Consider the following 23834-nt stretch of genomic DNA (forward strand, 5'->3'; position numbering starts at 1 on the left):
TGATGAAGTTGAAACAAAGATGTTTTTATTATGACTTTTTAAACTGGGGTGGAAATGAACTCAGGAAATCAAATCTCTGCAGATGCATTTTCTCTAAACTATCACTGCCTAAGTTATTGCAAGAAACAGCCCCATAAAACGATTGTGTGGATGTGTAACGATTGCGTAAGACCAAACTCTTTTTTCTTAAGAAGACCTCCAGAGTCACCCCTTCGTAATCTTTTTACCAGACACTGCTGTAAGTCTCTTGAACAATTGGTCATCTTTACCATCTCTGTATTTTGAACATGACCACGTCCCCTTTCATCTCTCAATTGCTGTGAAGCTGTGGCAGACACTCTTGTCCTTTATATCTGTCTCCCCTTTGCCCATTTTAATAGATGTTTCAGTAGGACATATGTTTGCTCAAAATGATGACAGCTTTCCCAGCTTCCCTTGCAGCTAGGTGTGGCCTCTTCACTAAGTTCTGGGTAATGAGATGGAAGTGGAATTTTTCAGCAGCAGTTTCAGGGAATGTTTCTTAGGACACAACTGGCAGGTTTCTTTGCTCTTTCTTTGTCCTGTTTACCATTCTGTTGCCCAGAATAGGAATGCTGTCATTATAGGCTGTGGGGATAAGTTCTCCACTGGGAAGGCAGGAGTGAGCTGGGAAGACCCTGGATCCCTGAGGACCAGTGGACTTGGGCTCCCATACCAGACCTGGATTGCACATCTCTGACCTTTCATGTTTGAGAGAAATAAACTCATGTATTATCTTATTTAAACCACCTAAACATTGAGTCTCTCTGTTACCTGTGGCTGAATCTAATACTAATGGACACAGAATTTACAGACAAATTTGTGACCAGTATCAGGCTATAATTGCCCTCATTTTAAGTCATTTTCTTGGCTCCCCTTTGTCCCCTCTTTGATTTTTTTATTTTCTTTGCCAAGCTTTAATTTAATTTAAATTCAATTTAATGTTATATTCTCTATAATGTTATTGGCTTCCTAAAGTCCTTTTTGAAACAAGACCAGATATAAACTAATGGGTAATGGCTAAACTCAGAAGTATTTGATCAGCCCTCCAACATATTGCATCTTCTTTTCATTATAACAACTTCAGATCTCATAACCTTACATAAGTCACCGTTTATTTTTAAGTATTGTGTAAGTCTCACTCATATTATAGTGCTGGCCAACTGTCTCGGTGCTTCAGAAAGGGAAGCATGTACCAGGTTTGGATCCTTGGGATGCGCTGAAAGTGTATTCTTTCTGAAGCCTCAGAAAACTTACAACATTTCTTAATAGAAGACTAAGATGTCCGAGCAATAAATTAAGTATGGGATTTTGCTCTGTGGTAGAGTTTTAAGGTGAATGATTTTATTTTATTTAGTAAAAATCAAAGCTACTGATGCACAGAGTATTAAAATAATCAAATTCATTTTACTTGAGCGATGTTTATTGAGTCTTACTATGTCCCAGGCACTGTTCTAGGCACCTGGGTCATATTGGTAAATGAAAAGAACAAAGACCTCTGTCCCTGTGTTGTTGACATTCTAGCAGGAAAAAAACCCCACTAAATATCATGAATAAGCAAATTATAGAGGATGCTAGAAGGTGATACATGCTATTAAAAAAAAAAGTGAGGAAACTGGGATTAAGGTGGTCAGAGCAAACCTCATTGAAAAGGCAAATGTGAACAAAGCCTGATAGAAACAAATAGTTTAAGAGTGATGACCAGCAACACCACATTCCTCTCCCTTCCCTACTTCTCCGTTCCTGAAGGTCACTAACTTCAACCTTAACTGACCGAGTCTTTTAGTATTTTCTTCCTTATGTCTTCATGTCATACTTTCAAGGCTACTTCTTGATTTTCAGTCTTTAGTGTCATCTACTCATTTCCTGCCACAGAGAGGAGGACTTCACTGCTCACAATTGATCTACGATTATTTTTTCTTCCCTTCACAACTCTTTTACTTCCCTGGAGTTAACAGTTGCCTTTTGTTTTGTTGCTTAATTTCTAAGTATTTATCAGCAATTCACCCTGAAATATTTTACAGTTGTTTGGGTCCTTTTCAATGCGCTCTGATGTATCAGGTAGTTTCTGAATTTCGTTTTCTCGTGGAACTCTCTCCTGGAAGCCCTTGACCTGTGTCACCGGGACTTGGCACAGGGGATAATCTGGGAACTCCCTTCCTCATCGTCACATCTTCCTGGCTTATTAGGTGGGCTTATTCCCTGAAGACCACGCTTGCCTTGTTTGGGGCACAGAACGCTTTTAGTTACTTTTGAAGGCTGTGTGGGAAGTAACATCATGATTAGTATTTCTTTAGCATTTGCATATCTAGAAGTGTTTTTATTTTTTGACTTGATACGAAGTGTAAGGTGGTGGGGTATTGTTAATGAGATGTAGTGTGGGCCCAGAAACAGGGCTTACACCGCAAGTGTAGACCTAAGTGGGGTCAATAGGACTTGCTGGGATAAATCAAGTTGAGAATGAGCCATGTTCACTTGCTCTCTGAACTCCTGTGATCTCATAGAAAGGTATCTCAGACAGACTCATCCAGGACACCCTACATAGCTATTTAAAAAGCGGGTTCTAGTGTTTAAGAGTTACTATGTAATAATAAACACAGATTTCTAGTACAGGCAAGTGTTTTGATAAAAAGGGAAAGTTCAACACATGATGAATCAGCTTCTTGCTAAGCTACTGGTGGGAAGGAGGGAATGAGCCTCTGGGACACCACAGCGTGCCTCTCACTGACAGATATGGCAGATCAAAGTTAGGAGTATCCTATCCTTAAATCTCGGCTGTCCTGGGACTTTTTGACCAAAAGGGGATGGCGGAAGTGACACTATGCTAGTTCTGGCCTGGCTTTTTAAGACACCTGTCAACTTTGGTCCCTTAGAACCCTGACACCCCATGTAAGAAGTCTGACTACCCTATTGAGATATCATGAGAAAGACTGTACAGTGGAAGCAACCAAGGTGTCCTTTAATAGGCGAATGGATAAGCTGTGGTGCACCCATACAGTGGACTATTACTCAACAATAAAAGGAAATGAGCCATCAAGCCGTGAAAAGGCACGGAGGAACCTTAAATGCATATTACTAAGTGAAAGAAGCCAATCTGTAAAGGCTACCTACGCTGCGATTCCAACTCTCTGGCATTCTGGGAAAGGCAAAACCGTGGAGACAGTAAAAGATCAAGTGGTTTCCGGGGTCTTGGAGAGACGGAGGAGGGATTAAAAAGTGGAGCACAGGGTTTTGGGGGCAGTGAAGCTAATCCGTATGATACTGAAATGCTGGATGTTTGTCATTATGCATTTGTCAAAACCCAGAGACTGTTCACTACAAAGAGTAAATTACCCTGATGTAAACTGCGGACATTAGTTAAGAATGTTGTGTCAGTATTGACTCTTCATTTGTAAGGAATGCGTCCTGCCCATGCACGGTGTTAATCAGAGGAAACTGAGGAGGAGAAGAGCGAGTATAAGGGAACTCGCTGGACTTTCTGCTCAGTCTCTCTGTAAACCTAAAACTGCTCAAAAATTAAAATCTATTTTAAAAATAGCCCCTACTTGGAAAGGAAGAGGGACCCAGCTAAGCCCAGCCTTCTCGTTGCCCCCTCCCGGGCACAGGTTATGTGAGGGGAGCCATCCGGGGCCTGCAGCGCAGGCTCCAGGTGAACAGCACTGAGTCACCACGGCCAGTGTCGGGCGGAGCCGAAGAGCCGGCAGCCACGCTCTGGCTGGATACCTGACCCCGAACTGGGAGATATGAGAATAATTGTGATAAACCACTGAAGTTGAAGTTCTTTGTTATGTAATGATAGGTAACCAGACGGAGGGTTACAGAATTCTAGGTAAAAACCATTTGCCCTCAGAAGTCGGAAAGAATCCGCCCATGGGCGCCTGGCCGCCCGTGTCTGAGCTGTTCTGCTCCTTGATCCCTTGAGAAGCTGCAGCAGCATCTCGTTCCACTCGTTCTGAAACGTCACCTAGGCTGGTCTCTAATTTCCTAGTTTTTCTGCCCTATGTTCTTTATCTATGTCTTTTGCTCTATTTTCTGGATGATATTCTCAACTTTATCTTTCAACTTTGCTGTGAAAATCATCCTATGTCACTAGTATAATTTCCAAGTGATTGTTTTGGTTCTTTGGATGTTTCTTTAATTTTAGCATAATGTTCTTGTTACATCAATGAAATATCTTCTCTTATCTTTTCGAAGATGTTAACTTTAGTGCCTTTTATGAGTAGGATATTAAGTAGAGGGTTGTTGCTGTTTTTTTTTAATTTCCTCTTAGTAAACAAAGCTAATGTCTGTTCTCATGAAGTTGTTTCTTTGTCTTTGTTTTTATATCGTGTTTCACATTCCAGGCTTCCCTCATACCTATTACCTTTGGTTATCCAGCTGCTTCTCCAGCAACCCTTCAACCAATACTTCTGTGTTTGGCCTCACCTCCACCTCGGGCGCAACCACATGTACCCGGTTCCCAAGTCTTCCGGGGGTCCTGCCAGGTAATCCGGGTGCTTCTCCACCTTCCCTCCTCCCAGCTTAGGCCGCACCGTGGTGCCTGGGCCGGCGAAGTCAGTTACCCCTGCTCCTGGCTCCCAGCATTTTGAGGCCGTCAGCTCTCCCTGCTCTCTTTGTCTTTGTGGACAAACCCATTTGCTGTCATTTCACTGGGCTTTCTCAAGGGAGAGAAGTGAATCTTTGTTCAATCTGCTCTCTCACCCAGAAGCCTGGATGGGATACTTTATATACCGCATTGTTAATGTCCTCTACTTTGACTATTTTATTCTGTTTTGAAAATGTAGATGGGAAATGGACATCAGATCCGAGTTCAACCCTAAAATAATTTCACGGTCAATAAAGAGGAGTGATTTTCCTTTGGGAAAGTGATTGTTACCAATATTTAGCCACACATGTATTTTTGATAACGCTAAAAACAGAATTTATGTACTGAAACATTGTTTTGTTCCTGACTTGCTCATGGAGAGTAAATAGTGTGGGTATTAATATCATGGATACAGTCAGTTGCACATTTCATTACAAGAATATAGAAATCTTTCCATAGGCGAATAGCTTCATGAACGTTTCTGGCCAACTAATATTTTGGGGTTAAAGGTTTTGTACGAGGCACTAGAAAGTATTTCATGTAATCAAAGATACTGTTTTCTTTTATCCCCACCTCAAATGCATAATCTCTCCTATAAATTCTAGGAATTGCATTTGTCAGGGAGTGCTCAGGAATCCTGAGAAGACAGAGGGGTCAATGCATTATTTTGAGAAGGCTATAACACAATATTCTGAGATGCCTACAAATTGAGAAGATTGCTTAATAGAAAGTTACCTGTACACAGGACCATCTGAACTTGAATTAATAGGATACACAGGGGACGCTGAGCATAGTACGACTAACAGTGATGACCATTCTGGTTTTGAATCCCTCTCCTCTAGCTCCCCTGTTCTTAGTTGGATTCGGGTTTCCCAGTGTGATTTTTTTTTGTCTTTTCTTTTTCTCTCTGTTGTACATCAAGACCCAGTCCCATGGGCTAGTAGGTGAGGCGATGGCTTTGGTCCTGTGATCTGAGGGGTACAGATGAGGAGTACTGGAAGTCCTTGTCCTCACACCACCTCCAGTGCCCAGGGTGCTGGTGATGTCAGCATAGGGAGAGGAATTGCAAGTACAACAGATTAAATCCTCAATTTCATCAGCTCCCTCTACTGTGGGTCCCGGGAAGTACAGCACTGCCTGTGAGGACACGCTGGTCAGATTTTGCTTTTTAATAACAAAATTCAAAATAGGTGAGTCTCGGGCACAATGTCTGCTAGTTGGACATGGGCTCAGATAACACAAAAAAACTCTTTCTCAATTTCACTATGACAGAAAGAAAAACAAAACAAAACAGGAATAAAATCAAGAATGAGCCTCAAGAATAATGCAGAGAAATTAAAGGGGTGGATTTAGAGCTGAGAAAACGATCTCCTCCTATGTTGACCCAAAGCAGGACCTACCTGGAGAGAGCAAGCCCAGAAGCTTCCCAGACGGCTTAGCAGGTCGGACATTTGGGGATAAACCTAGCAGGATGTTGTTCGAGCGACAGTGATGTATCCCAGTAAGTTTTCTGAGGCTATTGCTGACTCTCTCCAGGGGCACAGCTAATTTGGGTATAAACTCTGAGGTCCTATGGGGGTGAATCTTAGGGGATCAGTCACAGAGCCGACTGGGGCTCGGACAGCTAGCAGCAGGGCCAGAGAGAGACAGTGGTAATATTTGCTGTGCAGGGTTAGGGCCGGGGAGTGGTTAGGATAGAACTGGAAAACCTAGAGACAGAGTCTGGTGGGGGGGAAGGTGGGGTGGGGAGACACTAAGCAAACACTTATTATGACACGCAAGGTGACACTGGCATTGAGGGAACACAGTGGGAACACAGGAAAGAATCATGCTGTCCGCCGGTTGAAAGGAACTGACCCGAGTGGAGAACATCAAAGACAAGGATGGGGGTAAATGCCTAAGATGCTCAGCCTCACTGGTAATCGGGAGGTTACGTATTAGAACAACAGTAAAAACCGTTAGGTGGGAAAAATTCAGAAGGGGGGACAACATCCAGTGTTGGCAGAGGCACGGGGAACAAGTGTTCTCATAGACCATTTGAGAGAAGATCAGCTGGTACAGCCCTATTGGAGGGGTGATGAAAATTAAAAGTGGGTATGTTCTGATCCAGCCACGTTTTTCTGAAGAAATCCTCACAGTATCTGTGCAGAGCGCTATAGGATGTTCACTGCAGCTTTATCAGGATGATCAGGATTTGGAATTAAGTGGACTGCCCATCGACAGGAGGCTGAAGCAACCGTGCTATGAAATATCTCTCAGAAATGCACTCCGCCTGAGAAGAATTGTTAGGGCGAAGCACTGATTTATAGCGTGTGTATGCACAGTGTGATGTCATCGATGGCAGAATCCCAGCAAAGCATTTATTCTGTGCAAATCATGTAGGAGGGCTCTGGATGAAATCACACTAAATGGATAACAAAGCTTCCTTCTGGGAGAAAGGGTGAGATTGGGGGAGGATTTCAGCTTTTTACTATACGTGTGCCTGGTATTTTTAAATATTTAAAAATGAAAATATATTTACGATTTGAGTAAATACATTAAAAAAAAAATTAAAAAATAAGTACAGTCGAGGGGGAGGTCATCCCAGGTGGGGAGATCTGGGTGTATATGGTGGGAAGAGTCCTTTGGCCCAGAGCTGCAGTGTCCCTAGTGTCCTTCCTGCCCCAGGGCAGAGCCCCAGATGCCGTGTCCCATCGCTTCTCGCCTTCTCTGGGACGTGTTCCTCCCTCACCCACCACCCTCTCTCTTTAGGGTCTTCCTACCACTAGGCCTGCTGAGGGATTTCTCATCTAAAAATGTCTCCCTGGTCTTTTATTCCCCACCAGCTATTGCCCTATTTCTCTGCTCCCTTTAATAGTAAAACTTATTTTTTTTAAAAGAATGGTTAATTGATTTTTAGAGAGCGAGGAAGGGAGAGGGAGAGAGAGAGGGAAACAGTGATGTGAGAGACAAACATCAGTTGGCTGCCTCCTGCACTCCCCCTAGCGGGGATGAGCTCTGAATGGGAATTGAACCGGCAACCTTTCGGTGCACAGATGAGCCCAACCACCTGAGCCACACTGGCCAGGGCGAATAGTAGAACTTCTCAAAAGAGTTGTTTGTGCTCAGCTGCACTTCCTTGGTCACTTCCTTGGTCACTTCCCTCCCTTCAGGCTTCCATCACCCCACTGGGCCATCTCTGGTCCAAGTGGCCCCATGATCACTGTCCTGCACACCAGTGGCCTTGCTCAGTTCTCGCCCTCTTCTGCCTTGAGCCGCATTCGGCTCATAGTCCTGTCTCCTTTGGAAACACTCTCTTCTCTTGGCCTCCGGGACACTAAATCCTTCCAGTTTTCTTCCTAGTGGGAGGGCTGCTCTTTCTCGCCTCCCTTCCGAAACCTCTACACATTGGTGTCCCCAATCTGCCCTTGGCCACAGTTCTCCCTCACTCCCTGGAACAGGAGTTCTCAATTTTTTGCTCTCAGGCCTGCTTTACACTCTTAAATTTAATGAGAAACCCAGAGAGCTTTTGTTTATGAGTGTTACAGCTGTCAATATTTATATATTAGAAATTAAAACTTAGGAATTTGAAAGAACATTTCATTTTAATTCATTTAAAGTAATAATGGCCCGGCCGGGCGTGGCTCAGTGGTTGAGCATCGACCTAGGATCCAGGAGATCGGGGTTCAATCCCCGGTCAGGGCACATGCCCAGGTTGCAGGCTAGGCAGCCGATCAATGACTCCCTCATCATTGATGTTTCTATCTCTTTTTCTCTCCCTCTCCTTTCCTCTCTCTGAAATCAATGAAGATATGTTTAAAAAAAAAAATGCTTATTATATATTAACATATATAACATTTTTCCTATAAAAATATATTTTCCAACCCCCAGTTAGAAGATTATTTTACCGTTTTTCAAATCCCTAATGTCTTTTTTTCAATTTTTTATTTTTTTAAAATGTTTTTATTGATTTTAGAGAGAGAGGAAGGGAGAAGAAGAGAGAGAAAGAAACATCAATGATGAGAGAGTCATTGAGTGGCTGCCTCCTGCACGCCCCCGACTGGGGATCAAGCCCACAACCGGGGCATGTGCCCTGATAGGAATCGAACCTGTGACCTCCTGGTTCAACAACTGAGCCACAGCAGTCAGGCTCTAATGTCTGTCTTAACAGAAGCCCGCTGGGTTCTCATATCTGCCTCTGGATTCAGTCTGTTGTGATACGTTGTTTTGGTGGGAGCATATGAAGAAAACCTGGTCTTAAACATACATATTGTTGGAAGAGGGAGTAGCATTTAATGTCCTTTTTTAAAAATATAACTTTGGATAACCTTCTTTGATTGGACACCCAAACTTGACAAATGGTAGTTTCTTAAAAACTGATTAGCTACATTGTGGAATCTGAAATTATACCCATGAGCTTTGTGCACCTTGTTACATGAAAATGCATTGGTCTACCGTGTGCTTTGGGTGGGTCTTTTACTCATGAACAATTTTATGTATTACACACTGGTCATGTAGAAAATATTGGTTCACTGAGTGATGCAGATCCTGCAAGTGTTGGCACAATATTAAAAACTCACATTTGTTGCCAGCACCACATGTCTCATTAGGAAAGTCTTTGAATATGAGGAGCTGTCAAGGTCAGAGCAGAAGATCCAAGTTTTCCAAAATTCAGATTTGTCTCTGAAAGCTCAAAATTTTATGATTAGCATCCAATGCTGTTATTTGTTTTCCTTGAAGTGACAAGTTCATTTGATTGATTTTGGATAAGATATCTGCTGTCATCCGAGACTGAATAACCACGGTTTGTGCTCCAGTCTGTGAAAAACAGACTAATTGCGCTCTCAGTTCCATCACGCAGGAGCTCGACCTTAAGACAACCATCATGTTTGGTTTGCAGCAAAGTGCTTCATGCACCCTCCCCATCCCATCAGATGAAGTTATTAACAAATCATGTACTTACTTTATTACAATTAATGATTTTTTCCTGCTTCGTAGGCAATGCTTTAAAGGGAAGAGTCCCCCTTTACTAAACCAGGAGTGTGTGTGGGCGACGACCACAGTGCCTCCTAACACATTCAGCGCTGCTGCTTCGAGTCGTGCTCAGATGGCAGCAGTTTTACCCACCATGGCTTTTGCACATCGGTACAAATGGCTACACAGTGCAAAGGGCAAATACTGGTCAGTATTGTTGTGAAAAGTCTTAACCTTGTGGACCCCCTTAGAGACCCCCAGGGGTCCATGGACCACACTCGGAGAGTCACTGCTGTAGACTGTATCCCCTCCAATCAGCCTCACCTAACTTCTAAAGGCCAAGCCTCTGGCTAATTATTTGTTTTGCAAAGTCTAATTATAAGATGGCTAATCATTGGCAATTATATCACAAGTAATTTTTGAATAATGGATTTAATAAGGTTATTAAGCCCATTAGTGTTTAGTACTTACTTGTCCCTTTTTTAAAACATGAAATTAGGTTAGCAAATCTTAGCTGCAAGTCCCTTCTCTCCCATTTCCTGTGTTTAGTGCCTCAAGTGGCTTGGTTTGCAGTTATACACTGCTTTTCAAAATTGTCCTCTCACGTAACATCTGTTGGGTCAGAGAGAACAGATGACCTCTAACTGTCAGATTCTAGGACACCTCTCACCAAAGATGAGTGTTTAAATGTCCTTGAATGGCGTTACTGTGCCACTTGCAACAATGGCTTTTTCTATTTCCTTCTAAGCATTTGCTCTGTTTCTGGCCCCAAATAGCAAATTTAACCTAGAGGTAGAGGGAGTAACCTGTACTCTAGACAATTTCATCTTGTTCACACCCCCTTGTGTGGACTCGCTGGTCTCACTCTTATCTCTTCCGCTCGATATGGTGACTTTGGTAATTGGGCTTTGGTTGTTTGGGCTTGCGGAACTTCTATGGGTAACATCAGCTTCTCCCTCCCTCCGTCCCTCCGTGAGCTCGACTTTCAGAGCACAGTAACCCTGGCCCTCAAGAGACATGGTTCTTAGGACATCTCAGGCTCCAACCCATAAAATTGGCCATGTGTTGCCTCCAGGCACAGCTGGCTGAGGGCTGCAGGAAAGCGTACTCACTGGGGAGAAGCAAGAGGCCTCCCCTCAACAGTTCCCCCCAATGTTTCTAACTCAAGCTGCACCAGAGAGTGGGGTGTGGACATGAGCGCCATGTTGTCCTATAGCCGCTAAACTTGAACATTGGTGAGAACTTCAGAGACCGCCAGGTGCAACTCAACTTCATCATGAAAATGAGGTCCAGGGGTGCTCCTGCTGGGGCCACACAGACCAGGGCTCCCGCGCCTGTCAACACAGTGTCCCCTAGTCCGCCACACCCACTCAGGGGGTTGTACATACTGCTTTTCAATGAGAAGTCCTCCCTCCCTGAAGTTTGGGTCTTGTTTCCACCCTTCTACTGGGCCTTGGCTTTTGGAGGTGATCCGAACATAAAGTACTATTTTTCATCTTAAACAATATTTTTTCTTCTCACTTCTAATTTTCCTTCCTAATGTCAGGCCTCCAGCCCCCAAGCTAACAACCTCACATAGGTCTCTTTTTTTGTCTTTCCTGGACCAACTCAGTTGCTTTCTGAATCACACTGGGAGGAAAACAAAGCAAAATGCGTGGTTTTAAGGGTTATTGTGTTTTGAATTTTCTGAAATCAGAGAGTCCAGAAAACAGACTTTGCTAACGTGTCGAAGGATTCGCAGAGTTGCCTTTTGGCGCGTTTACCTTGTATCATCGTTATTTGGACACTTATCTGTCCCACTTGAATGTGATTTGACTGTAGAGACGGGACAAGCCTTATTTTACTTTAAAACAGTTATAGCATCTGTGCTTGATTAGGTAGCAAGTATTGAACTATTTTTAAAATAAATGAGTAAAGATATAATCAGAAAAGTTATTCACACTATGCAATGTCCTCCTTTAAATAAAGAATGGGGTGCTTAAGCTATGAATAGCTGTTCCCAGGCGCCGAGTCGACACCCCATCACGGGTAGCAAATTGGTCTGTGTGCCTCTCACTCTGTCCAAGCATCGTCTCCACCTTCCAACTAAGAGCATCCACACCAGCATGAGTCCACGGCCTTGAGACTTGCCTATTAACTTTATAAATATTAATTTCTGAGGGCAAGTAGTCAAGTACACTTTTTTGTTCCTTGAGTCAGAAAAATTTAGCGATGTGCTTGAGTATTTTCCATCAGAGACCAACTCCAGAGCCCCTGGGGCAAGAATACTCCCTTCTCGCCTGCACTGGTCAAATACGATTTGCATTACATTCCACTGGGTGGTGGACTCTGTCAGTGGGTTTGCTGTATGTCACTAGAAGCCATTCCTAGTAACTCACATCTCAACATCTTGGGAGCGAGTCCCATCTCGCGTCTATTTTTACATAGATACACTGAAATGTTTGACGGCTTGTAAACATACATACCCACTAGTGGAGTTCAGAAATCCAGTACCACCAGAGAGTTGGGGCCAGTTGAGCTCATCGGTAAGTGCTCTTGGTAAATCAGAGAAGGATTTCTAAAGAAAAAATAAAGTGGCAGTGATCAAAATGGTCATTTGTTTTCTTCAGGTAGTAAGATTATTCATTGCCTAGGTGTTGATATCTCCCTGTCGGTCTGCCTCTCGCTCAGTTTCTTTCTTACTCTCTCTCTTTAAGGGGCTTTGGCATTTAAAGCTTATGCCTCTGAACTTTAACCATTGTCAGAAAGTTCACAAAGGCCCACGTTCCCCATGACCTGGCTCCGATTCAGCGTCTGTGGGTGATGCAGAGCCCGTGGTGGCTCATGTTCATCCCTTACTTGAAAGGGCTGTTTCAGGAGATGGGTAGACTTCCTACTCTTTTAAATTCGCTGAGATGTTCTCTGTATTTGAGTTTAGACATTCAGGGAATCGATTGCTTGAGACGTAATAGTACCTGAGCCCCCAGCAAAAATGCCTTCTTGAGTTCAAAGCCGTGCTCTCAGTCGATAAGAGGCTGCCTCCCACCTCCTGGGGGGTGTCAGACACCTTTGAGAATCTAATTATGGCTCCTTTCCCCACAAGATGCACGTGTACTTGACACGGTCTGTGAGTTCAAAGGGTTCACAGACCCCCTGCAGCCCCTGTACAGACTCCGGCTCTAGAACTCCCGCCATAGAGCATTGATAGAATTAGGATCCATGGAACCGCATTTCTATGGCTCATGCAAAATGAGAGATTTCACAGCTGAGAATGCTCCCAGCTGTGTCCCCTTATTGTCTCTTTTAGAAATGTCCTCTGGGATGAACTCTCCTCTGCTCTAATTTCTAGAGAAAGCTTATCTGGACTAATGTTTTCAGAACAGGGCTCTCAGATGTGACACATAAAGGCCCTGTTAAATTTGATTTTCAAGAAACAAAATGTGGTGAAAACACACAGTGGAATACTATTCAGCCTTAAACGAACGAACAGAATAGAAACAGACTCATAGACACAGAGAGACAGACTGACAGCTGTCAGAGGGGAGGGGGCTGGGGGCCTGAGAGAAAAAGGTGAAGGGATTAAACCAAAAAAAAAAGAAAAGGAAAAAACCACACAAAACTGTGATCTAATATGATTCCTGTAAGGTTAGTAAGAGGGGACCAGACAAAGAGTTTAAGAACTGACAATGCCACATACAAAACCCTAAGGCTAAATTCATAATATTATGTACAGGAAACACCAACAATCCCCCCCAAAGGGCACACTCGAACACCAAGTACACCAGTTATCTATTGCTATGTAATAAATTACCCCAAATTTAGCAGCTTAAAACCTATGACATACAAGCTTACCAGTACAAAAACAACAACTGCTCAGCCCCAGGATGGTGCCTATTCAATGCTCATGTAAACTTCAGCTTGGGCTAAATAAATAACTTTTGGGGAAAAGGTATAGCATCTCATTTTTGACCCTATGCCAGTTCAAACACATATAAGGTAGCAAAGAAATAGTCTAGGCAAGAATTCTAGCAAAATATGACCAGTAAACAGTTAGAAGACAGGATGGCAGGCAATCATCTTTCATCATTTTGCCCAAAAATAACTCTTTTTATTATTTTGTTACCTCGTCGGCTTCTCTTAGTTTCTGCCTGTCCCCTTTTCTATTATTTATTATTTCAGCGCTAACCCCATGATTTATTTATTCAGTGAATGAACTGAGGGATGCATTTATCTAACTGTCCCACACGAAATGAAAATGTATCGCGCGGTTGGACTCTACCGGATTCAATTCCTTCCATCATTATTTGCAGAGCAACTGGGGGACTGTAGTGAAATTCATAACAGTGAGAAAAGAGGAGTTTAAGACATCCTGCTCTTACAGAGAATATCACACATCAATTCTTTCTTGGGGCCTGCAAAAAAAATTCTCCCACAAACAGGAAAAATAAATCCTTGGAGGGCCGGAAACAGGCCAGCAGGGTGCCTTCAGGAAGGGTGACTCTCCCACACCTTTGTTTGGTTTTGTAAAGGTGGGGTCATCTCTAAAGCATCAGGCTGTCATTTTTCTGGGGGGAGGGTAGTTTTCCTAAGAGGTAGTATCTGGAATTTGGCTCTGGCAGAAGCCCCAAGTCCACAGTCAAGCCACAGAGGTAAGGTCATGGAAGCTGTGACTAGGGCACCCAGTGACCAGGCCTGAACTGGGCTCTCATTGCCCAATACCTGCTTGTATGAAATGACCTCATTTCTCCCTCCCCCCTCTTTCATCTCATCCCAAGATCTATTTTTCTGACTGGCTCATACAATGGTCCTGGTTACTGCTGCAGCCCCTGGCTAGGGTCCCTGTCTCCTCACTGTGGAGATCATTCGGATCTGCCATTGTCCTGTGAAAGCATTCACAGAAAATATGACAATAAATGAGCATGATGCATTCTAATAAAACTTTATTCACAAAAACAGGTGGAGGGCCGCATGTGGCCTGAGGGCCATTGTTTGCTGACTTTTGCTCCTGGGTCTGCCAGACTGTTTCTAGCTGGGCTCCATGTTGAACTGCATTATCTTGGGCAAGTTAGCTAACCTCTCTAAGTCTCTGTTTCTTTGTCTATAAGATACATATAATAACAGGGTCATTTTGTATTAGATGAGATAATACTAAGTATAATGCCTGGTGTTTGGTCAATACATGGTAATATTTGCTTAATGTTATTACTATTATAATTGTGAGTTTATGTGTCTATCTTCCCAGTAAGACTTGAAGCTCTTTGATGTTAGAGGCTGCTTTTCACACCTAGAGCCCCAGTGGTCTATCCTATATCTTTTCTCTGACTTTAATAATAGAACTGCCACTGTGTTAGTTGGGTTCATGGCTGTCCAGCCAGGGACTGCACGTGGCAGCCTCCACTGCAGTGTGGGGTGGCCCTGTGACTAGATTCTGAATGATGGGGTGTGTGAGAGGGATGTGTGCCACCTCGGTGTCAAGTGCTCCCAAGGGGTGGCCCTTTTTCTTCCCTGTAGGTGGGAGGTGGTAAGGGAGGGAGCAGCCGCCTTAGACCCCAAGGTGGAAGCTGCATGTTGGGGATGGTCTCCCTGTCCTGCCAGCCCTGGGCTGCCTTCCTCCGGATTACTATGAGGAGAAAACACACTTCCATCTGAAGTCATTGAATTTTGGGATTCTTTGTTGCAGCAGCTAAACCCGTACCTTGCTTGCTTCATAACTAGTCTCCTAAAAGGACTGACCCTCTCGCTCTTCTGCTGGCTCTCAAGCATGTTACCGACAGGAGACCATGACCTCTCTGCTCCTCTCTGCTCCTCTCTGACCTACTTTCCTTTGGGCTCTTTCTCAATTGGGGTTTTAGTTCTTGGCTCGGCTATGCGGTTCTCAATTCCTGCCTCTGGAATCTTTGGACCTGAGTGTTTCATAATGCTCCCCTGGATCTTCCTCTAGGAATTACTGTTTAGCTCATCCATCTGACCAGTCTTGCAGCCATTGCCCTGAGTAGGAAATCTCTAGGAAATTGTACAGTAGCCAGTCTCGACCTCCAAGCACTAGTCAAAGAATGAAGTGGGTCTTCTCTGTCCCCTCAACCCCTCCCCCCGCAAGGAGTGGCCTGGAGGGAATCGGATGGTTCCATGAGCCAATGACTGAATGGCGTGAGCAATCAATCCCAGCCATCCAAAATTACGTCTAAATGCAGACATTTCCTCTTTCCACGTTCCAATGGACTTGAGATTCCGAGGGTTTCCCATGCGATCAGTTAGTTCCGTGAGGCCCATTTTATGGCTGAGGAGCTTGAGGGAGAAAGTGGTAGATATTTTTAATCAAGGGGCAGGAGACTGCTCCAGTCTCAGCATCACCAGGCCTGCACAGGTGTCTGGTGACTCACGCTCCTCCCCATGTGGACACCTCCATCTAACGCGATGGAGAGCGGGTGTGTGGGCTGAGTAATTATAAATGCCTTTCAGAAGCATGGAGCTTAAAATAATTTCCTCTTGCAGTTTTTCCTGACTCCGAGCATTGGCCTTTTTAATTCTCGCAGACGGCGGTGAGGGCGAAGGTCACCGATGTTTTTGGAAGAATGAGCCTGCAAGAGCATCCCACTTCGCTGGCAGGTAGGAGGCCCAGATGCTCACCTTGGGCAGCCCCAATAGGGCCTTGAATTGATCAGGACTCGGGGCAACGGCCCATCTGGCTCTTGCGCCTGAACCGGGAACAAGAACAGAAGAGCATCCTGCCTCTTGTGGCCCCATCGCTGCCGGAGGAAAGCGCTCAGCATGGGGAACATTCTCTCTCCCTGACAGGACGAATGCGCAGCAGCCCAGACTGAGGCTCTCTGCTGCCCACTTGAGCATCTGTAACCTGCCAGCCCGCGAGGTGTTCAAGGAGCAGGAAATGGCATCTGGCCCAGTTGTACCAACCAACAGCCTTTCCTCATCTTAAAAAAAATAAAAGAAAGTGCTCTACCTCTTAAATACTCCTGGAGTCGATGTGAAATTAGGTGAGATAGGATTTCCATATTTTATACGCACCATGAACATCAGCCAGCAATTTCTGCTTAATGGAAGCTTTACGCTCCCTGGTAAATTCAGAGAGTGGAAAGGGGCCGCTGGAGACAGTCACCCTGGAGCTTCGAGACTTATGTGCTGAGCTGTCTGCGGGCCAGGAAAGAGTCTCCAAACCTGACCTACAAATCATCTCAAAGGGGAATGAAGCGCATAAGGGGCTTGAGAGACTGGAGCCACCTTGCTCTGGGGTAATATGCATTTTCTGCAGCCAGATTAAGGGTTCACTGTGTCCTTGACACAGCGCGAAATTCGATCCATGCCTGCTTACCCTGCAGCCAGCCGCCTGCCGGGGCCATGCCAGGATTTTATCAACTGCAGGTACCAGTCTTCGCTGGTGAGATGAGCATTTGGGAAATTGTGTTTCAGAGCTGCTTCCCTCCGCTCACCCCGCCCCCACCCGCCATCCCATCCTGGTTCAGTGAAACGAGGCGCTTTTATATTTTGGAAATAATTTCCGAGCAGATGGGGAAGGAGGCAGGAGGGCGGCAGCTACCGCGGGCCTCGGTGCTCTCTCCCCTTCCTTCCTTCTTCAGCAAAGCAACTCAGGCAGGGATTGTTTTTTCCAATGAAAGAGGGAAAAAAAGACAGCCTGAAAGTGTTTTCGGATTTGTTCCTTGCTTTCCTTTGAAATCTTTCAAAGTTGAGGTCTTCCATGTGACACGGAGGCTCATTGTGAGCCTGACTCCTGGGGACGCCTGGGAGAGAGGTGAAGGCTGTTTGGGGGGGGGGCAGGGGCATCTGGCCCCCAGCAGGGCGAGGCTCAGGACCCTGCTTCTGAGCAGCCACCAGGGCGATTCTTCACACTCTCTTTATTGAACTACAAATATCTTTCCAAATGAGCACACGCCTAATCTAATTAGCTGTAAACAGGCCTCCCGGGTGCCACGCTGCTTAACCAGAGGATGGCAGGAGCGGGAGAGAAGGGGCTGCTGCAGGGACGGTCCCCAGGCTGCGGCTTCCTTGGTGGTGGCACAGCTGGGACAGGCGATGCATTTGCAGGGGCGTCTTCTGCTTTGCAGGGAGACAAGGGCAAGCAGATGTGCCGTGGTCTCACAAGGAGCTGCCTGTTTGCTCTGTGTTTCCCGCAGGCCTGGGCTCTCTGAGGACCCGGGTTCTTTCCACTCTGTCCCCACTGTGTCATTGGCCCCTGTCACAGGGCTCGGCGCACAGTAGGTCCCAAGATAGTATTTGGCTGTAGGTTGTTTGTACTTGCTACAAGCTTCAAAAGCCAAACAACCAAAACATGAGCCATCTGAGCTCAGCACACCTCCTGGATGTCTGCGAGGCCTGGTCCCCTGCCTAGGCCGAGTCCCTGTGCCGATGAAGAGGTTCTGCAGGTCACATTTTAGAAGTGGAAAGCTGTTTTTAAAAGGGAGCATAATCCATACTAATGAAAAAATGAAGGAACGAAATCAGCCTAATATTTGGTTTGGGGGAATGGCTCAGTAGTTTATGGCTTGTACACCGAGAGAGTTACAGTGGAGCAGCGGCAACTCGAAGCCTAAAGACTAAGCAGTAATGTGGGGAATGGCTCTGGGTAGTGCTGACTGTGAGAGAGGAGGCCCGCCAGTGGCATACTTGCTTTTCACGAGACTGCCTTGTGTGTGTGTGTTTGTGTGTATATGTGCTTGTGTGTATATGTGTTTGTGTGTGTGCTTGTGCGTATATACATGTTTGTGTGTATGTGTTTGTGTGTATATGTATGTGTTTGTGTGTTTGTGTGTGTGTGTGCATTGTGGGCGGAGAATGCTGGCAAAGCAGAAAAATACTGAGAAAAGTTTGAGATGATGGGGATTTTTTTTTACTTCTCAAAATTAGTTCTAATATTGACTTTACGCATTCATTTTTTTCCAAGAAGAATATTAAAAGAATCTTTATTTCAAAGCCAATCTTATTCCATAACGCTCAGCCGACTCTCTGGGTGGCAGCATTAAGTGGAGTTCTAACGGTCTGCTAATAATTCGGCACTTGCTTGTCCTTTGCTGTGAATGTGTAACTTCTATAATTAGATAAAAGGAACACGGCACGTGCATTGTCCCCTCACTCGGGCGACGGGCTTCCTTCCCGCTGCTCTGGGCCACGGCCACGTGGCTCGCTTTGGCCGATGGGTTGACGGTGGGCGTGATTCAGCAAATGTGTCTGTGGAGAGGCCTCTTACACATCTGCCTTTACCACAAAAACACGGCCTGGGCAGATCGCCCAACCCAGGAAAACGGGAGACGTACCGAGCAGTTCCTGGCCCAGTGCTTGACACACAATCTTTTGTCCTCGAATCTACGCAGAGGCCGTCCCCTGTGTTCTGAGGTTTAGTGTTGAGAAGTGCGTCCGATGCCGGAAGGATCTTTCCTCGGAGTCTGTACCCTGGCTGGTTGGTGGCTGGGCAGCATGATTGCAAAGTTTTTCTTTATACTTGGAATAAAAAGAAAAGCAGACATGATGGGGAAAGAAGCTCTTTCGTGCTTTGGGCTGTGGCTCAGTGGGGGTTTGGGATTGAAGACAAAGATTTCCTCAACTCAAGAAAACTGTCTTTTGTTGTTTATTTGGTCACTGTTTCCTCTCTGCTGGATGCTTTCTCTTCTGGGTTTCCTGTTCAATCCCAGGACCTATCCTGCGTGCCCCTCATCCGGGTTCCAGAATTTCCCCAGCCGCTGGCTGGCTGTCCTGTTTTTTGTGTCATCCCACTTGCTAGTCGGTACGGCCACTGGGTTCTCACATGGGGGAGTCATTGCGTCACCTAAAAGGAGTCTTCCTGGTCTTAGGTCGTTCCTTTTTTATGGGTACAGTTGCCTCTCAGTTACTGTTGAGAATCTGAATTTAGCATTTTATGAAATGTCACTCTTCCCCACTGCCAGCTTTTTTCAAACGAACGCTCTTCTTTTGAGATCATGAGTGTTTTATCCGCCCGATGTTTCTGGGCTTGCTCATAGTTATGAAGGGAGGTCTATGTTTGCCACTTTGGGGGTCTGGGGAGAAGTTCAGAGTGTGCTCAGGTTCACGTCCCATTTCTTTAGTCTGAGAAGATGGGGTCAAGAGAGAATTGATCATTTCTGTATTTTAATGTCCCTGGATCAGAGCTTCAGTTTCCTAGGAGAGGCACAAAGGCACCGCACCCAGGGGTGCTGTAGGCCAATGCTTCCCCATCGGGCCAATGTGTCCGTGTGACCAGGCAGGGGCACCCTGCCCTTCTCTGACAGGTGCACGCACTGCCTCTTGTTTTCGAGCCTGTTGTGACGATGCCGCACATTGCTTATCACATTGTTTGAAATGCACTGAATTGAAAAGGATGCCCCTTTTTTGGCAGATTTTGCTGAGCAGGAAAATTTGCACCTGTTTCGAGTTGGCATCACATTTAGAGAGAGCGAGGGGAAACAGACACGAAGGCCAGCGCAGCCGGGGCGATTGCTGCCAACATTACTCACCAAGGACATCTGCGAGGCCGTGATCCATTTCGGAGGGATGTGGAAGTGCGCCCCCGCTGAGTCTCCCAGCAAAATGACTCCCCTGGGCTCCGAACCTGGGTGGCACAGGGTATTTGCATTATTTATGCTCTCCAGCAGGTTCAAGCCTCCAGCCTGTGCAGATACCCTGGTGCGCTTTCCATGCACAGGGCATCGTAACGGCGATGCATTGCCACCTCTTGTGTGTTGCAGAGTGAGGGACATAGCATTTATAGGCGCTCAATGAGATTTCTGGGCCGTCGAAACTGCGAGCTAAGCTGTACAGATGAAGGTGAGTTTCCCAGCTCAGCAGAAAACAAACTGCCGCGACACAGCCCGAGTGAATGACGGATGAGTAAGGGCTTCAGAACTTTATCTGGATTCAGCAATGTGCCCTAAAGTTGGGTTCTGGAAATTGTTTTGTGGAAAACACGCCAATTTCTGTTATAATTCACTTTAAGAATTACAGATCTCATGGAGCAATTTTGATTTATCAAAGAAGTTATGGCCCCTTCAAGCTCTTAATCCATATACCCAGAAGCACCAGTTGGGCGATTCTGGCTGATGGATGGGGAGCTGGCCACACAGAGGTCGCTGTGCAGCCGGGTGTGCTTGGAGGTTAAGAAGCACTTAATCTGATTTTGAGGGCCGTCCACACAAATCATCCACCCGTGGGCGATGCACATACTCTTCCAAATCCCTTTAGATCCTGGAAGAATTAACTGACGCCTCCCAGAGTCAGAGAGGGAACCTCCTTCCCTCACTTCTATCCCCTCGCCCAAATCCGCCTCCCTCCAGTGGCTTCCCTTCCTGGGCCCCTGTGACAGCTAGAACTTGGCCACACAGATGGTGACTGAGAAGGCCCGGGACATCCGGGAGGGTTGGGATGTGGGGAATTGAAGAGGCTTCCCACAGTGACCCCAGAGCCTGACGCCAGGGTGTCGCCTGGATCTGAGTCTATGCATCATCAGTTCGTTCCTTCCTGTATTCCTCAACAGCGTTTCTAAACTGCGTTACTGCATTTTCTGCCCTCTTCCTGCCCCTCTGAGAGCTTAACTATACTTTTTTTTTTTTTATCCCTCACCCAAGGATATTTTTTCCATTGGTTTTTTAGAGAGTGGGAGGGAGGGGAGGAGGGGGAGAGAGAGACACCGATGTGAGAGAGACACATCAACTGGTTGCCTCCTGCTCGAGTCCTGACCAGGACCAGGAATTGAACCTGCAACCCAGGTACGTGCCCTTGACCAGGAATTGAACCTGTGACCCTTTGGTGTGCAGGCCGACACTCTAATCACTGAGCCACACTGGCCAGGGCTATGATTATACTTTAAGTTGGCTGAGGGTAAGGACTGTATCACGTCTGCCTATGAAAACTCAGAGCCAAGTACAGCTCTTGGTACTTGGTAGGAGTAGACATTCAGGAAGTAGCTGTTGAATGAATGAATGAATGAAATGCTTCTAAATGTTAGGGAAAACCATTAGCTAACTGTAAAACAGCGATGCTACCACAGGGTCTTGTCTGAGACTCTTTGGGCATCACCAGGAGATGTTCTCAGTAATATGTGGGTGGTAGTGGGTTTCTCCTAACGGTACTGGGAGCCCAGATGCCCGAGGCACTTAGGTACTAAGAATACAGAGATTTTGCTCAGCTGCTTTTGGGGACTCCAACGGCTGTAGCCTGGAGGGTTCCCTTGAGTCACCAGGTGTGAGTCTTTATCCCAGTGACACAGGGACTCTGTCAGTACGAGCCCAGACATCTGAACTTGCTGTGTTTTGAGGACACGGAGAAGGGTGAAAGTGGTCACCTCGCCCTATTTTCTTATTTGGAGAAGTGCTGGATCTCAGTCACCCTGTTTTCCGCACTGCAGCTTTTTCTGACATTGTCACTCAGGCTTCCAATCCTCAGATGCAGGAGTCGACTATACAAATTCAGCTTTGCTTTCTCTAGACTTTGTCTCCTTTTTCTATAATCCTTTCCATATCTCTTTCAGAATTATCATAAAAATATACGTAAATTGGTCAAGTTTAAGTTGTAGCATCAGGCACTTCCTCACTTGGGTGGTCTGTTCCCTCTAATTTGACTCAGACTAGAAAACAATATTCTGTTGTAATAACCACACTCACGTTTACAGTTCATACCTTCACAGAATTTCTTCTCATAGGGGATTCCATCTTTTGGATCAACACCCTTTAAAAGAGAAATGATGAGATTAGTGGTTTGTTTTTAAATTTTTGAGACACGTGCACTAAATCTTCCCCAAATGGCTTTAAAAGTACAAGGCCGATCAGCAGAGAAAACCCTTGAATGCCTCTTGAGTCCTTGATCCAGGAGAGCACACTCCGTGTGAGTGACTTGGGATTTAAGGAATTGGGGGCAGGAATAAGGAAATATGCAGAAACTACACCGTCTCGCCCCAGAGGACGCAGGGCAGAGCTCAGGAGCTCCGGGCATCACTCTGAGGGGGCCCCGAGGCCCACTGAGCGGCCAGGGCGCAGTCAGAGTGGGTTCAGCAGTCGCTGAGCTGCAGCTCTCAGCCTCCCGACATTTCCGGCGCCCGAGGCCTGCTGCTTCTAGAGTCGCGTCTCAACAGGGCTGTGTGTGCCCCACCTCCGCCCCAAGGGACACTTAGCAATGCTTAGACATAATTCTGGTAGTTACAATGGGGGACGGGGAGGGGGAGCTACTAGTGTCCAGTGAGTGGAGGTCAGAGATGTGGCTGAACATCCTACAGTTAACAAGGCAGCTCCAATGACCAAGAATCATCCCACCCAATGTCAATAGCTGACACAGAGACCCGGCAGGGAGGGTGGGTCTGCGAGTGGGACCAAGTTACCGTAGGCGAGGGGCTTCCTAACGCTCCAGGCCAATGCTGCCCACCCATGGATGGGCCGGTCCTTGGAAGGCTAAAGTGGACCCTGGATAACTTTAAGGGAAATGTTTAAAATACCTATCATCTATCTCTATCTCTATCTCCGTATCTATCTATCTATCTATCTATCTATCTATCTATCTATCTATCTATCTATCATCTATCTATCATCTATCTATCTATCTATCTATCTATCTATCTATCTATCTATCTATCTATCATCTATCTATCATCATCATCATCTATCTATCATCTATCTATCATCTATCTCTGTATCTATTTGTCTATCTCTATCTCTCTATCTCTCTACTTATCTATATACACATATTTTTGTGTTTTGTTTTCTTTTGCTTGCCAAGCTATAATCTGGAGAGCACTGGTATTCTACTAGATATTAATAGATTTATTACCAGTTTCCTAAGACAGGTGGGGGTGACCTTCAGCAAGGCTTATAGGGCTGTGATGAGAGAGCCCACCTCCCATTACAGCACTGACCCCCTTTGTGTGTGACTGGAGCTCTATACCCCTCTCCAAGCAGCAGAGAGCCTGGCTTTGGTCTGTCATCTTCCTCAGGTGTGACGAACACACGTAAGGAGTGGGGTTTCAGGGGGCAGGGTTAGGTTTTCATCTAGTTCCTTACCCAGATGCCGTTGCAGTTGGAATCCTGATGAACGTCCCAGTTGTCTGGCCTAAGAAGGAAAGATCAGCGTTGGTCTTCGGCATCTACTAGTCACTCAGGGACTGTCAGCTTCACGGATGAATGCACACCTGAGTGCCACCCAGGGCATCATCGATAGACACCGGGTCCCTCAAGGAGGACAGCCACACACCATGTGCTGTGGTGTACACAGTCTCTATTCGGCCCCTTTGCCGCTGTCTTGGTTTTGGATGTTTGCTGGGAGCGGTGGACCAAGTCCAGGCTTTTCCTGATCG

General features: G+C 45.8%; 1 protein-coding gene across 1 annotated transcript in view; it reads right to left on the reverse strand.

Moving 5' to 3' along the window:
* The window catches only part of AOAH (acyloxyacyl hydrolase), a 92997-nt gene that overhangs the window by 25230 nt on the left and 43933 nt on the right, over window positions 1–23834 (reverse strand). The window contains exons 9-12 of the mRNA XM_016222239.2: window positions 23542–23590; window positions 22171–22219; window positions 20014–20108; window positions 12022–12113 (exon numbers count right to left, since the gene is read on the reverse strand). Coding sequence (XP_016077725.2) covers window positions 12022–12113; window positions 20014–20108; window positions 22171–22219; window positions 23542–23590 — 285 coding nt within the window. The remainder of the gene's footprint in view (window positions 1–12021; window positions 12114–20013; window positions 20109–22170; window positions 22220–23541; window positions 23591–23834) is intronic.

Source organism: Miniopterus natalensis, chromosome 10, assembly GCF_054644295.1.
Source record: "Miniopterus natalensis isolate mMinNat1 chromosome 10, mMinNat1.hap1, whole genome shotgun sequence".
Lineage (NCBI taxonomy): Eukaryota > Metazoa > Chordata > Mammalia > Chiroptera > Miniopteridae > Miniopterus > Miniopterus natalensis.